The 16610-nt window shown below is 37.2% G+C and overlaps 1 protein-coding gene across 1 annotated transcript; it reads left to right on the plus strand.

The window, feature by feature from the left end:
• Nucleotides 1–3657: 3657 nt before the first annotated feature.
• LOC588203 lies at nt 3658–16349 on the plus strand. The gene is made up of 5 exons (XM_795400.5): nt 3658–3853; nt 12352–12544; nt 13338–13928; nt 14273–14628; nt 15409–16349. Exons 3-5 carry the CDS (start codon nt 13428–13430, stop codon nt 15425–15427), a joined length of 876 nt encoding a protein of 291 aa, XP_800493.2. The 5' UTR covers nt 3658–3853; nt 12352–12544; nt 13338–13427; the 3' UTR covers nt 15428–16349.
• Nucleotides 16350–16610: the final 261 nt, after the last annotated feature.

Below are 16610 nucleotides of genomic sequence, written 5' to 3' on the forward strand. Positions count from 1 at the left end.
GTACTCTTATTGGGATGACTCGGTTAATTTACTTCAAATACACACACCACATTAAGAAAACAACGTTATTAAAGTTCTGTTAAAATGAATTGCCTTGAAATGTTCCTATATAGTAGCAATATAAATTGATGTTCTTTAATACCCTTTTATCTTTAATGAAAGCATCTTTTTTATTACTTGTTGACTCGTAGAAATAGAGATTAATTGCCTTGAAAGGTACCTTTATCATAGCAATATTAATTGATGTTCTTTACTGAGTCTTTATCTTTAATGATAGCTAGTTTTCTATTACGTATTGACTCATAGAAAGGGCATTCAACTAAAGTACACTTTATTTTAGGGATTAAAAAAATGAAATGATTGCTATTATAATTATTCTGCAGAGAGGATTTTTAGACATGTCAGTAGTATGTAAATCTAATAGAAAGTTGAACTCTGCTCATGCAATTTACATTGTGAAAGTGTGGTCACTTACACACACACTTCAGCCTTTTCTTTTCATCCTTTGAATATGGTGGCATTTGGAGAGCAATCCTTTACAGGAGACATCGCTTGTGTAATATTTTCCAAACTAACATTTTAAAAAACGAGGCTGCTCTCAAATTATTTTTGACCTTTACCAGACCACAAATTCCTTGAATGAATTATATTGGCTGGTACATCTATTTATACATCTGCTAATGCTGCAAAAATGATGGTATTTTTGTCCTTCCAATTCAAACCACCGATCATATTGCAGGTAGTTGAACCCAACATTTGGGTAATTCCACAACATGTGCATGTAGATATGAACTGTCTAAGGGTCATTTGATATGCTAGTAATACAATAAATTGATTGGACCACTGATATGTTGAATATGAATCCAACATTTTCTATAAGCGCCAAGACAGATAATATTCTTATGAGGCCCACGGGCTAAAATGTATTGCTTACTCCCCCCCCCCCCCCTTATTTTCAGCAATTGCACAGTTACCAGAGTTCTCAATAGCAATCATTTATATCTAGTCTATAATAATCATCGTCGTTGGTCTTTATTTGCATGTTTCACTACTACCACGACTACCTGTATGAGAAAAATCATAGTACTCTTACTTTGTGATTTGTCATTTGCATTGAATATCAGTGCAGCGGTTAATCCAACATCTTATCCTAAATTGAATGGTGCTATTCTCGGTCAAGCCTGACTTCTCCCATTCCAAATATGTTCAGTATTTACATGCCATCCAATCTCTTTCCTTTTTCTTATTCTTCGTTTTTGTAAACAAAATTCTTAAGATTTTCGGATAGACATGGCTGAGTTTTGAAGATTGTGTCCTAAATAAAGTTGAGTTTGGGTTTCGCAATAGGTGAAAATATGTCTAGATCACCCATTATTTACTGAATTAACAATTGTTTTCTTTTGTTGCTTGTTCTTAAGACCGTTACAGTCGTACACAGCCTTTAGAGAGTGATCTTCATATATCCAGGGCCCTCTAACGTAACTTACATTGATAAGAACAGTTCGGCGAAGTACAGATATGAGCACCGAATATCCATTGGACTTTTTTTTAGCCCATTTGTGCATTTTAGAATAATCACTGCCAAAGTGATGGGGTGCTTCACGTATACCTTCTGTTTGCACTCTTGAAAATAATACTTCCACCTGTGTATCATAGAATGTACCGTCGTTGCATCAGTGAATAATGATTATATGGTTTTCATGAACACGTACCCAGCATTCGTCTCGACGGGTTTCACAGTTTTGTACAAATGGCCTTTATCTGCTCATGCATGTGCATATATAATTATAATTATTTTACATTTGTGTATCTCCTTTCTTTCTACAAATTAATTGTATCGTACACAGATATGTATCTTTCTGTAACATCAAATTAATATTTTATGTTCTCTTCTGTAAGAGTGTAATTTTTATGAAGTATTTTGTTGTTGTCGTAAGAAACATGCATGCGAATGAAAAGAATAGAGCTTGTAGGATTTAAATCATAACGTAAAATATATAAACTTCCTTCTTTGATACAGTTTAACATGGATCAAATGTTCTGTTTCTTTACCTATTATTGTGCCTCATTGTACTTTTGTTAGAGAGAGCAAGAGAGAAATTTAGAGAGAGAGATAGAGAGAGAGAGGGGGGGAGAGCGAGAAGGGGGAGAAAAGAGGGGGTAGAGAGAGTGAGAGAGAGAGAGAGAGAGAGAGAGAGGGGATTTCATACAATTCGATGCAGTGCTATGAAACAAGTCCCTCACCCCCCCCCCCTCTCTCTCTCTCTCTCTCCCCCCCCCCCCCCCCCATTCTCTCTTCATCTCTCTTTAGGCTCTGTATTTATTTCTCCTTCTCTTTCTCTGTCTTTTGCCCTCTCCCTCTCCGCCTTTCCCTATATATTTATGTATGTCTCCATTTCTTTTTTTCCTTTGCGTCTCTTCTTCCCTGTCTCTCGTTCTCTACCTGTCCGTGTTTGCTCCCCTGTCCGTCTATCCCTCCATTTATATTTTCTTCCTTCTTCTTCTGTCCTTGTTGCTTTTCTATCTTTGCCTGTTTATCTCTCTTCTCTGCCCATTGTTTTCCCTTTCTCCGATGTTAAAACATGACCCGACATTAATTGCTCCAGAAGTGGAATTCGGACACCTATGTTTGTTTCATGTTGTAGTCAAAACGATATTGAATGTCACAACAAATCAAAATTAAGACATATCATTGGTAATCATTATCAACGCAAAGCTTGCTGCGTATAGTTTACGGTTAATAAAGACATCAGTTCCAGTAAATACTCCGTCTAAACAGAAGAGATTGACAACAATATTATTGACTTCCAATTGATATTACTATCTTCTTCCTCTTCTTTGAAGACGTCCTGCTTCCCCTTTTTAATATTATACACAGGTTCCCATAACCCTCTTTTATATAATGTTCAGTGGTGTCTTCTTTAGGTTTCATTTTTTTTTTTTTTTTGGTGTTGTTGTGGTTATTTGCTTCTTCTTTTTATGGGGAGGGGGGGGGGGGGGTATTTTCTAAGAGACGAAATGTTCGTATACATGCAGCGTATCTTCTTTTTATTCTGAAACCAAAAAAAAAGATATATAAAACAACTCAAGTGTGCCCGAAGAAATCCATATCTGAGCTAGATGTCACAGATTACATGTACGCCAAGAGACTTTCAATTGTCATACGATAGCTATTTATATTTAATGTACATTTGAACTAAAAATGATCAATTCTGCTTCATATTCTATTGTTGTTTTTGTCAGGGTTTTCTTCTTCTTCTCCTTCTTTTTTGGTCCCTGAATAGGCCTACACCATTAATATAACACTACAATATAGAATTCCTCTACTTCGGACTTGGGATTCCTTGTGTTTAAAAAAAAACGTAAAGTGTCGACCTATTTCCCTTTTTTATAAGTCAAGTACCGAAAGAACGCCACGATTCACGCCACGATTCACGCCAGGATACACGGTTTATACACACACGTCACACCGACAAACTGACCGACACTCAATAAAATATCCGTCATTCAGAGGTAAAGCAATTTCTTGTTCGATCTAATGTCGGTCTTGTGCCGGTCTCTGCCGTGTGACTGAGGTATCCCACTACATGTGTGCACACGACCGTGTCAAGAGAGATTCACGCATACGAAGTGGGGACCATGCATTATTTCACCGTACTCTCGCTTATTATCAGCTTGACTGGATGTCTGATGATAATGACTTGCATGGCCCGGAGATCGAGCGAGGTTTTGATTGTAAAACTGCTCGAGCAGCGCATATATATCATCACAATACGACGAGAGATAGTATTTAATGAGATGATTGGTGCAAGGAGTGGATCGCACTGTCGCGTCGGCTGCTGTGTGTCATACGGTGAGTAAAAATGGATGCATTTGTTTTATTATTATCGCGGTTTATATGCTATTCATATGTCTAATATCAATCTCCATTTCTGTATTCAAACAGTCCTTGCATATGCTTGGCTTATTCTTGACATAATTTTATGCTTGGAAAAATTAGATTCGGAGAGTCTGTTGATATATTTCTACTCCACAGTGGCATATTGTACTAAAATATTAAGGATGGATTTGTTTACGTTCGCAATGATGCGTTGTCCCATATTGCGTTGTTGTCTGAAGATGGCTTTATCGGTTTGATATATTTCTAACACACAATTAAAAGGCAAGTCATAAAAACTCATTACAATGAGCAATTCAAAGAATCAGCATTAAAAAAACATGCAAATAAATATGTGAAATAGGCCTATATCACTATGGCGACGATCTTATTTTGTGGATGGGGATTGGGTCATTGCACTTACAAGTATGGCAATACAAAACACAATCAATACACTATAATAACGTAATTTACTACCATAAACTGGACTCTTTTGTATTAGGGCATTCATTATTCACATCTGTAAATCAAGGGTATATAGGTCTGATATTTAGCATTATGAAAAGGGAAGAGAGAGAGAGAGAGAGAGAGAGATGGGGAAGGCAGCGACAATTTTAAACGAGGTCACAATTACTGTTATGCTTATATTGTTGAATTATCGTTTACAAATTGTGGACAGAACATGATGATGGATAATGACGAGAGGGTTGGAAAGGGTGTTTGTGTGTGGGGGAAAGAGTGGGAAAGAGAGAGATAGAGGGGGAGAGAGAGGGGGTGACTATCAATTTTTGGTGATAATAAAATTTGAGAGATTCAAGAAAATAAACCCTAAGAGAAACGCTCTCTCCCCTATTTACAATTATATTTGGATATTTTACATATTGTGTTTACAACAAACCCTCTTATAGAGAACACATTAAAAAGGGCAAAACGGGCGATAATTTTTGTTCCACCAAATTTTACATTTCCGCTTGAAATATACTCTCCTAAATAACTCCTAAATATACTCTCTTTTAAACAGTTGCTCAATGCAACAGCTTCCAATCTTACCTAAAGCCAACCGCAAGTTAATAATTACATTTTATTATATACCTCGTGTACTCAGAATAAGGCTGGTACGAGAAAAGCTATAAATTACTGGCATATTTTCGGATAGGTTTTAAAACAGGATTTGTATTTTCTGTCTGTTAAGAGCCAAAAGGTCATTTACCTTGTTAGACTATTGAAGATAACGTCATTGTGGCTCTCAACATGCGACATTGTGTTAGCTTTATGAAGGAAGTTATAAAACGATGATTTATGAAAACATAGAGCTCTATTTGCGATTTAAATAGATTATCTCGGCTTTGATATATTAAAGCAGGGATTTACATGGGCTGGCGGTTTGTATGTAAATGAAGTACTCTGCTGGTGTATGACAAACCCGTCATTTAAACAAACACAATCATATGGCGTATATGTCGCTACGATGGGGGGGGGGGGGGCAGGAGCGAGTAACCCCTTATCGAATTGGGAAAGAGAGCGAAGGAAGAGGGTGAGAGAGAGAGGGAGTTTGCGTGTGTGTGTGTGTGTGTGTGTGTGTGTGTGTGTGTGTGAAGGAGAGAGAGAGGGGAGAGAAAGTAAGAGAAATGGGAAAGGGAAAGTTTAAGTAGAGGGTATCACCGCCCACCCACACACCCACACACATACCCTCCGCTAGATGGCCTTGTTTACTATATATTCGTTTTTCATCCACTGACTTTGATTGATGCCCCCCGCCCAAACCCACTACGCCACTAAACATAAAATGTCAACCCACGATGGTTGTATACATGGAATGTATGTTTAGCATTATAGGTTGTTTGAATTGTATGAATACAATTGATCTCATGATATTACACTATTGATTTTTCCGATAGTAATATAATTTATGTTTTTTAAAACGGAAGCAGGGCCCCATGTCTTGATCGATCTTATTAATTACATCATCATTCAACCACAGCCGTGCATGCATAGATAATGACATACCGCCAAGGCTGTGTGGGGATATAGAATAGAGTGAGTTTCCAGATTCTTAATTAATGGTATTTAAGAGCTCCAGTCAATATCACAGAGGCGGAGAAAGCCCATTTTCCCGAGTGGATAATTTAAAGAAATTATAACGTATTCAAGGTTTCTCTGGCGTTCTGGGTAATTGCTTCAACTTTCATCGACAACCATGCATATAAAATGAGATATAGAGATCTGACGGTATCTCAGTTTCTCAATTAACCTACTGGTATTCGCAATACATTAATCAGTGGCGAGAGACAATTTCAATCCTCTGTTCAAGCGAATATTTTCAAGAAATTTGGATAGATTAAACGTTTCCTGGTCGGCTTTCATCCGTATCCATGCATGCATAAAAATACCCGACTAACTGACTGATGGACATTTAACTGAAACAGAAGAAGAAGATTCCTGTCAAATTTAATGACCCTGTCACATGCCTCTTATTTTATGTTCATTCCTATTATTTCATAACGAACCAGATTTAAACATTGTGCTCCAAAAAAATTAACACACGGTAACCTTTTTACGTATCTGTAAAAGTTTACAAATGGACATTTGTCATGAAAAATAATGTATCATAATTTCTTCAAATGCTTCTTTGAGCTTTGCCTTTTCTCTTACACTCTTACACCATTCACCCACCAAATTTGAAACACTCACATCATTCCACCCGACGAGTAGTATTTCAAAGTTAATTACATGATCACTACTGTATTCATATTGATTCTGGCAGTGTCGTTAATAGGAGTAGCTGCGAAACTTTATAAATTAGATATTATTTTAACAAAATTTCCTTTCTTATGCTAAAGCCAAGGGAGAACTTTTGACTGAATGGTACCAATACATTAATCCCTGGCGATTCGTTCGATTGCGTATAATTTGAGGCACTTGCTCCAACGAATTTCTGGTGCCCCACACCCCCCCCCCCTCCCCAAATATCCTATAAAGCAATTTTAAAAAAGTGTCCCCCCCCCCCCCCAACAAAAAAAATGATAATTATATTGTATTTTAACACATACATCTGGGCATCATTTCATGAAACCGTGATGAGTAAAAGTTCATCGACATCCCATTGCAACGCGTGTTAAACTTGATACACGTATATTTCAATGGGATGTCGGTGAACTTGTACTTATGACGGTTTCATGAAACGCTGCCCTGGTATTATGTTGTTGTTATATTTCAGCTTTTCTTTTGTTGTTGCTGCTTAAAGCCTTGTATAATACTTGTGTATTGTGACATAGTGTTTCAACATATGCATTTCGGCCTACTTTCACTTTCTGGTCTCTATAGGGCATGATGCGGTAGCCGGATTCGACAATACGGACGCTGAAAATAAAATGTAATCGATGAATGGGCAGGCTTTCGCCGTACAAATTTGTTAATTATTGGAAAGGCAATGAGTGCGAATCCAGCCATTTAATAGTGAGTGAAAAACTGACTCATTTTAGCCAATTTCTCGCCCGACTCGGGTAAATATTGATTTTTGTGTACGTGTATACACAAGCTAGGTAGCATATGGTATGCATGATTATTTACACATTTTATATCCAGGGTTGAGCTAAAAAGTCAAAGGCAAGGGTACTTATATCCTATATGATTATACATGTATTGAAGACTATGTTAATTGGATAATAAATCTTCTAATTCACTGACGTTTTAGGTCATAATGTTATGGTCAAATGAAATACCCAGTGTTCCATTTACCAATGCTGCTCTCATAAATGTCGTGATTTTTTCCTTTCTGACTTCTTATTCAGGAATCTGAATCCGAACACTATCCCATCTTTCTCTCTCCCCCTCTCCTCACACACCACCCCATCATCTCTCTTTCTCTCCCACCTTCTATTCCTATCAACCTCGTATAACAATTGGAAAGAGGGATTGGGGAAGAATTTAATCAGTTTAGGCTTCGATACAAAATCTGTTTCCCAAATGAAATAGAAAAAGTTTTTTAAATAAACACATTAACAGTGCCAGACAAGTATTGATTCTTACAACTCAATTTTCAATCCGTATTTTCAATCGAATACATACCCAGAATCGGTTCTATAATACTATATTATATAGGCGTGAAGAAAAAGGTCTAGGAACGTGAGACGTAGCTGTACTTTTCAAGTTTATTACCAGCCTTCTGCTTGTGAGGCCTTCTTCAGGTTCTGAAGTGCAAACACATACACAAACAAATACATTGTATGAACAAATATACATGGCATACAAACTTAATATCACTTAATCATAGTCAAGCACTTTTATATATATATATATATATATATATATATATATATAATTATATATATACATTTTTTTAGAGAGAGGGGGGGGGGGGGCGGTATGCTTTATTCATTTTTTCACGCGTCTTGCCTGAATTAATTCAAAATCCCCCAAACCCCTACTGGACATACGTTACATGGCACTGATGAGAATAGCATATGCGATTCTGTGCAGCCAACCGACAGAATAACGAATGTAATGAATATCTCAGAAATGTTAATTTTATCATTCTCAAGGCATGACAATTGTCATCGCATTTGATCTTTCCATCTCGATTTTTCAGCCCGTATTTCACGCGAATTGTCTCTTAAAAGCCCGGTCCCTACGATATAATTACAAGCACTCGACATATAGCCTGCTCTTGATTAAAAGTGGTCCTTAAGTTTTGTGTTACATGACGAAATAATGTTCACAAATACTAGCATATTTGATTGAGGGACAAGGGGGGGGGGGTTCTAAATCCTTACAGATAAAAAAAATAAAATAGAAACGCACGAGGTGTAGATGAATTCTCGAAACGCAAAATATTTCAAAAAGAAGTTTACGAAAGTTGTACCAAGTGCAAATCACCTCCATTTTGTTTTAATTAAATTGATCAAAAATGGACATCGGCCAATTTGGCCTTAAAGTAATAATATAATCTGGATTCATCAAGCGCTTAATACGGAATACCGTCTCTAAGCGCTTTACAGATATTATTACCCTGGTCATCGGATTCATAATGAACACTCTCCAATCAATGGGGAGTATTCTTAACATGTGGTCACCGTAAGGGCTTTCGTCATCCTATACCGCTCCCCATTTCTCACTTGGGTATGGAGTGGCAAATGTAGATTAATGCCTTGCTAAAGGACATTAAGAGTGATGATACTCTGATGTGAAACTCGGCTGTATTTGTTTGATGGAGTCAATAAGTCATTCGATATTATGCCAGCACATCTGTTTTATTGTACAACAAACATCACCTGACGAATGAGGGTTTTTTATTTCAACATCCGGGCATCGCTTCACAAAACCGTCATCAGAACGAGTCCACCGAACATGCCGTCGAAACGTGTGTTGAATATTATAATACATGCGTTTTAAAGGGATGTCGGTGAAATTGTACTTATTATGGTTTCGTCAAACGCTACCCGTTATGTTGTAGAGAAGGAAATATAATAACTTGACCTTGTGAATGATATTCTCCCCGCGCTAAAATGATATATGACCTGAGGTAATACAGTATAAGAATCGTTTTATTTTATTTTGAAAGTATGTCAGGGCATAATTGGTTTCAAGGCTATAGAGAGACTGTATGTTAACCACTGAAACCCTCGCCCTGACATACCTTCAAAATCAAAAAAACTATTCTTAAATTACCTCATCTCATAGATCATATAAGCGCGGAGAATATTATTTACAAGCTATTATATTTCCTTCTCTGTCACATATTGGGCAGATGAATCGTTTTTCACGATATAGCCATAATGTTCTGTCTAACCGTATACAGCCCTATAAAAACATTGTACGCTATACTGCATGGGTCACAAAAAGAAAACCCAGGTTCAACCCTAAATATCCTTGCAATAAGTACGCAGAGATTTAGTCAAATATACTAACAATATTAGCTTACAATATTGTCTTTCATCTGACCCATTGATCAATAAAATCTGGCTATGAGCAACTCGTTTGTTTCTTGATTCATGGCAAATTTGCCAAACGGCAGAAATATCAATTTTTTTCTTCTAAATGTGAGACCACATTTACCTAAATTTAGTGAACCTAATTCAGCGAAAGCGCGCGAAAAACAGCAAACGAGAGAAGTAAAACCACAGAGGCATCGTCAGGCATTACCGGCAACTCTTCTTATGAATTCGGCAGTTTGTGTGTTCATAAATCAGTTCCGTAAAAGCGATCGTAGAAGCCTAATTTGTTCAGAAAACTACAAACATTTGTGTTATAAAGTCCAACAGTTTGTATATCCAGGTAAAACACTAAGATAATTTTTGTTGCTTATAAAAATGAACATCAAAGAAATTATCAATAGACTGTCAACAACAACGTGAAACATTAGTAATGACATCATTTTTGTAACAGCCCACAGCCAGTTCACTAATTTAACGAGCTGTATGTTAATATTGCATATTGATATCTCAGTATTATAGCAAGGTCTCCGTTTTTAAGAATTATACGGGTTGTTTTCTGTGTACACGACAATTGTTCGAAATGAATAACATCTAATGTTTGAAGAGCGCATATGGAAGAATTCTGTTTGAATCTAATTTGTTGGTTAGAATATATTTAACAAAATACATGCTGGAAAAGTGTAACGGAAGACATGAGAGATAGTATGGATGGTCTCAACGTTATATATATATATATATATATATATATATATATATATATGATTCAAAATTACTTAACGAGTTAAAGTAGTAATGATGATAATGATACCAATGATAATAATGCTAATGATAGTAATAACGACAATAGTATTAGTAATACTACTACTACTTCTACTACTGCAACTACTAATAACAATAATAATAGTAATAGTACTAATAATGATACTACTAATAATAAAGATATTAATGATAAGAAAAACTATAATAAAAGTGGGAAGAAATACTGATTGTCAATGCTGTTCTTCCTGAGGGCCCTGCAAGTGGGCCCTGCAATCGCCAGGTACCCATTTACACCTGGGTAGAGAGTGGCAAAGTTATTGTGGATTAATGTCTTGACAGATGACGTTATTGACGCGCTGGTATTCCAACCCTCACCCCTTGAGTTCGTGTGAACCACGATACCACGACATATCCACTATATCTATTTATCAGAGTAAATGATATAATTATTAAACGACATCTACGAATCATCTTACATTATAATACTTCTTTCTTACCTTGTTACTAATAAAGTAGTATTAAAAACAACTTTTTTTCTTCAACTTTCAGTTTTACCAATACTGAACATCGATTATAATTGTCTTTGTCTTGAATTAATCAAAGATTCTTTCTTCTACATTTTAAGACATAATTCTAAAAACTATTTTGATGTACTTTCATTACAGCGGTGTGAGGAGGAAAGGCTTTAGATCACAATTCCCCAAATTTAAATAGAAAATTTAAACTTGAGGACCAGGATGACACGCATATGAAAGTCATTCAATACAATAAATAAATAATTTAAAACAAAACTTTATATATCTGAGGGATGGAATGAAGTGGCTTCCAAGAAACCTTTGCCGCATTCATGATCACGTGGGTTGTTCATATTCTTGAAAACCTCTTTAAATTTTCATTATTATTTCAATGAAAACAATAAAAAAAGCAAATAACCATTGAGTTATTATCACTTATAGTTATCAGCAAAGATTCCTGGTATCTTTTAAAAACGCCGTTGGATACTACTTTGTATTAATAATACAAGGACAACGTCAAGAAAACAATGAATGCAAAATAACAATATTTGTTAGAGTGAGTCACGTGGATACCAGGAAAAGAAAAAGATCCACGAACAATAACCCGATAGGCTGATCTTTTATTGCTACCATGACAAATCTGACAAAATGTCCTTCTTGAAGTTATGCAACTGAAATGCGAAACGATTGACCTAAATATGTAAAGAAGTTAAAGGTAGAATGGTTTACAACATTTCGATAAATGCAAAGCTTACACAGTGGCGTAGGGATGGGCGCGTACGGAGGGGATGCACTCTTATAAAATGATATACAGAGAAAGAAAAGAGGAAGGGAGGGGTGACGGAGAGAAAAGGAAAAAAGGGGGAGGGGAGAGATAGACAGACAGGCGGAGACAGCGAGAGACAGGCAGATAAGGATAGGGAGGAGAGAGAGAGAGAGAGAGAAGGAGATTAGGGGGACATTGAGAGAGGCTACTTCAACCCAATTAATATGCCTACTTTTAGCAAGAGATAATTTTGGCCGTAGGCTATGTAAAAATGAATATCTTATACCAAAGTCAACTTGTTTCCGACAGATTAAAATGCAGAAGTTCTCCACCCTAGAGAGAAAAAGGAAACCCCTTTCCAGACACCCTTACCGGGGCACATACTACCATCACGCCTTTTCTGGATCCATTACATGCACGCCACTGGGAGTACCTTCAGGATCCGCGAGGTCTCATGATGTCGTTAAATTTTATCTTTGTTGTGACGTTTTTATACTACAGAAAACAAGGAGTGATCTACTTACATGAAAATCAACCATCACTGTGGAGAGAGCTATTCCATTGTGATCAAACTCGCTCCTGATCCTCTCCTGTAAATGTAGCGATGTGCTTGGACCATCTTGCCTCTACCATCAAACCGAGGACCTAGTTAAATTTAGTTTGTGGACAAAGAGCCACTCAGATTGCAGGAGAGGTGAGTTTTGTGTTTCGACATGATACATCAACTTTATAGAATTATTATGATAATGGGTATCCGATTATTTATAATACATGGGCTTGATTATTTTTTTTTTTTTAAGTGGGCCATTAAGGCGACACGTACGAGCCTTAAACAGTCATCACTGTCCACTGTTCTATATTTGTTTTAATAACGTGTCATAGATTCATTAATTGGAATGTAAAAATCTATTTTAGACATTGAGGATTTCCGTAAATTTGTGTGTGATTATTATGATATAATTTTTTTTAAAACTTCCCCTTCTTCAATCACTCCTTGTTCCCTCTCCCGAATGTTCCTTAGTTCTTTCATAGAGTGTGTTCATTAAATATTTGAATCGTTTATCCCCAAATTAGTTATTCTGCGGGTTCAGTTTCAGTTTCAGTTTAGTTTATATCATAATTCACGTTCACATTCATTACATAAATCATTAACAATTTTGTTACTACCAATCTTACAGGCTATTCCACACGATGCGTCAATTCGATTGCGTTATTACCTGTCCTATCAAGACTTTGAAGGAAATTAACGCATATGCCAGTAATCTAACGCAGTATTTGGCTGCAATGCTCATTTTGCGTTCACACTGTGCGCGTTGTCACACTCAAATGCGGTGCGTCAAAAAGATGTCATACAGTAGCTGACGCAGTCTTGCGTCAGCAAATGACGCGTCGTGTGCAAATGGTTTTTGATAATAGAAGCTACATTTTACATAAACGTTGAAGAATACGCTATTAATCTTAATTTCATTTCCTAACTTATTTGGCAGAACCCGCAGGAGGAACAGCGTGACGATAGCTGACTTCAAGATACAACCCGTAAACTCCTCTTTAAGAAGTAGAACAATTTTCTCCTTCAGATGAATCGAAAATATGTGACGTTGCCTAATTCAAGACGTAAGTTTCACAGACTCCGTCATCTAGGAGGAACTATGGCGCCGAACAAAGCTAAGCATCAGACATTGGGAACGCAGAATTATGCATTTGAGGCGGACGAAGCGGTTGATTCCCATCGGGACAACTCGTCTACAGTTCCAGAGGCCAAGTCACCAATGACTCCAAGCAACACCAAAGGCAATGTCGGCGGCAATGTAGGGATATTGGGCAACTCGGTCGAACTCTTGGTGTCCGCAGCAGATCATCTTCGACCGTGCGCGGATTGTCTAAAGCGCCAATTCGACGCGGCTCATGAAGCGACAACATTAGTCTCGCAGTCCAGGCTTTTTAACATTCAAAAACTGACCGAGGCGTTGTTACCGATTGTAGAGGTGACTGAACGACTGCAGAAGAGTCTGAGTGCTGTCCAGGATACAAAACCGGAGAAAATCTTCACGCCAGTTCTGATCAATACACTTACAAAGGTAAGCAAAGTCTATGTCCAAATTCATAGGCGTCACAGCATTATTTTTTCCAAGGGGGCTAATCACCTCAGGCTCTTGCCCCAAAATCAACTAACTAGTTCTTCCATTTGTAATTGAGCAAAGAGAGCTTGTAAAATCACACATGTTCTCTAATCTGAGGAGAGCCCCAAGAATCTTGCAGGGTCCCGTTAGCGTCATGATTTTAGTAAAACATGCCCTATATAGGAACGTACCCGGATTAACCGTTAGTAATGGAAAACTCATGTCGAAAAGGTCTCATTATGATTATCTTGAACTTATTTTATTCTTTAAATTAATGTTTCGTTTGATCTGTTCTATCGTAGGAGTCTACTAAAACGGAAAGAATCTCTAAAAGTCTTTCAACGGACAAAGCGGACGCCACGCGACTAGATCAAGATCTACGGGAGATTCGAACCGCCATCCTGGGGTGTATCGAGGCGTTTGAACCGGTGCGACAAGCCGTCTTCCGCCCTGACCGCCGAGGCGACCACGACTACGACCGCGTTGGAAACCAAACTCGCGAGTATCTATGGACATTGGATATCTATTGGCAGGGATTACGTCAGGCGAGAGAGGCTCTACCAAACGAGCCGAAACTCCCGCATGTTGCTACCGACACAGAAAATGAACCTCTTACAAGAAGTTCCGGTGCTGAGCTGCTTGAATCGGCATCAAAACGGTACTGGCCGGTGTAGAAATACTTCCATTAATATCAGTAAAGATATTTCGATGATATAATGATCGAAGTATGCTTGCATAAATCTTGCTATAGATAATATCTGATGAGCTTAATCAACTGCTGGACTGGCGATTTTCATCTCAGTCGAAGGAGACTCTCCCGAACGAGCCGAAACTGCCGTAGCAGTTTGAAACAGTATCAAAATGGTACCGGCTGGTGTTGAGATACTTATATTGTCAATGAAGAAACTGTTACCTTTATTTAAATACATAAGATTGTGCAGATCGAGCTGATACATCTACTGTCGAGAATCGGGCAAGTCGGCAATGGCTTTCCCGAACGAGCCGAAACTTCCGTATGTGGACGACCTTGAAAAATAAACCCTTTACAAAAGGGGCATTATTTTGAAATGCGGTATATTCGTACATTAAAATTATTAAGCCCATACGCCAAAGTTTCAAAGCAATCTTATGGGGAAAGGTCATGTTCATATGCAGCCACCGAGTTATAGAATTATTTGCCGAAATACCTTATAGATATAGTAACTTCTAACAAGTTCAGAAGTAATTTAAAACATACTTATTTAACACTTTGTAAGATCTAATAATTATGAACCCAGTTTACCATTTCCACTCCTTCTGTATTCTGTTCTGTAAGGCACATGATAATAGTCATGCAAAAATAATATTATACCTATGTATTATGCGCTGTACACAAATGTTTAACTATTATTATTATTATTAATCTGAACATTCTTCCATTATTTTTGTTCGATATCAGGAAAGTACACATTCCTTGAAATGTAATGTGCGTCGGCCATGGATGCATGCATAAACCATGGTGGACGTATGATGGTCTTGTGGAAAATTAACCAAGCAGTGGATGATCTGTGGATCACAAGGAACGAGGATCGAATCCCTGCCACGGTACTAGTTTCCTCCGGCAAGACATTAATCTACATTACCTGTACCACACTCGAGCCAGGTGAAGCAAGTGGGTTCCGGTGGATAATTATTTCGTGAATGCTACAAAGCCCTTTTTAGAGTAGCTATAGCTAGGCTAATTAAGCTGGGGATAACTTTGATGATTTAATTAAAAGCTCCTTGGAAGGGTATATGGACTATCATTTTGTGATATGCGATATACAAGAGTAAAATCCTGTTATCATTACATGTACTACTTTTATTGTCACAACACATTGCTCTAAATGCACCGTGTGCTTTTAATGACTGCCGTATATAGCTAGTCTAGTGTATAAGCCATCTTCCTCTGAAGTATTTGCATCTGGCAAGGAATTCTTATTTTGAAACTCTCGAAACATGTGAAATAAACGGGTACCCGGTAAGGAGAAATTCGTAGAATTTTGAGTGCCTTAAATTATCCTGGTAGTTCTGCTGGAGACGGGGTAATAATTTTGATTGCAGGGCCATCAAGGAGAACAGTATTATTTTATGATAAGGCGTCAGGCTTTAAAAAAGACCTTATTGCTATCAAGTTGGTACTAATTCCCAAGCTTTTAAAAAACACATAATGATATGCGCTATATAGAAACAGAATATAATGACAGTATTGTAAATTATTATTATCTACTAAGTGCATTTTAAGTATGTTTGGAGGAGTAAGGTGTTTTATTGTGTAAACTTTTCAAGTCTATGAGTATAATTTGTAAAAATATAATTTTGGTAATGGTTCTTAAAAATAATCTTTGTCAAGATAATGGACTTGGTTGTAATGTTTTCTTTCTTTTTAAATCTTGGTGAATGTGAATGGTCTAAGACTCAATCATCGTTATTATCATATCATTTTTTGCGTTTAATAATTGTAGCGTCATAGAGGTTGAATGAGAAAGAGAGAGAGTGTGTGTGTGTGTGTGTGAGAGAGAGTGTGTGTGTGTGTGTGAGAGAGAGAGAGAGAGAGAGAGAGAGAGTGAGAGAGAGAGAGAGAGAGAGAGAGAGAGAGATGTGTCATTATACAATCGTGGA

This window comes from Strongylocentrotus purpuratus, unplaced genomic scaffold, assembly GCF_000002235.5.
Source record: "Strongylocentrotus purpuratus isolate Spur 01 unplaced genomic scaffold, Spur_5.0 spur5_scaffold_12, whole genome shotgun sequence".
In the NCBI taxonomy this organism is placed as follows: domain Eukaryota; kingdom Metazoa; phylum Echinodermata; class Echinoidea; order Camarodonta; family Strongylocentrotidae; genus Strongylocentrotus; species Strongylocentrotus purpuratus.

Bases quoted from the DNA above. Each gene is read 5' to 3' on its own strand.
- LOC588203 (XM_795400.5), top strand. From the start codon at position 13,428: ATGAATCGAAAATATGTGACGTTGCCTAATTCAAGACGTAAGTTTCAC. The intron at 13,929-14,272 runs GTAAGCAAAGTC...GTTCTATCGTAG, and splicing joins TGATCAATACACTTACAAAG to GAGTCTACTAAAACGGAAAG.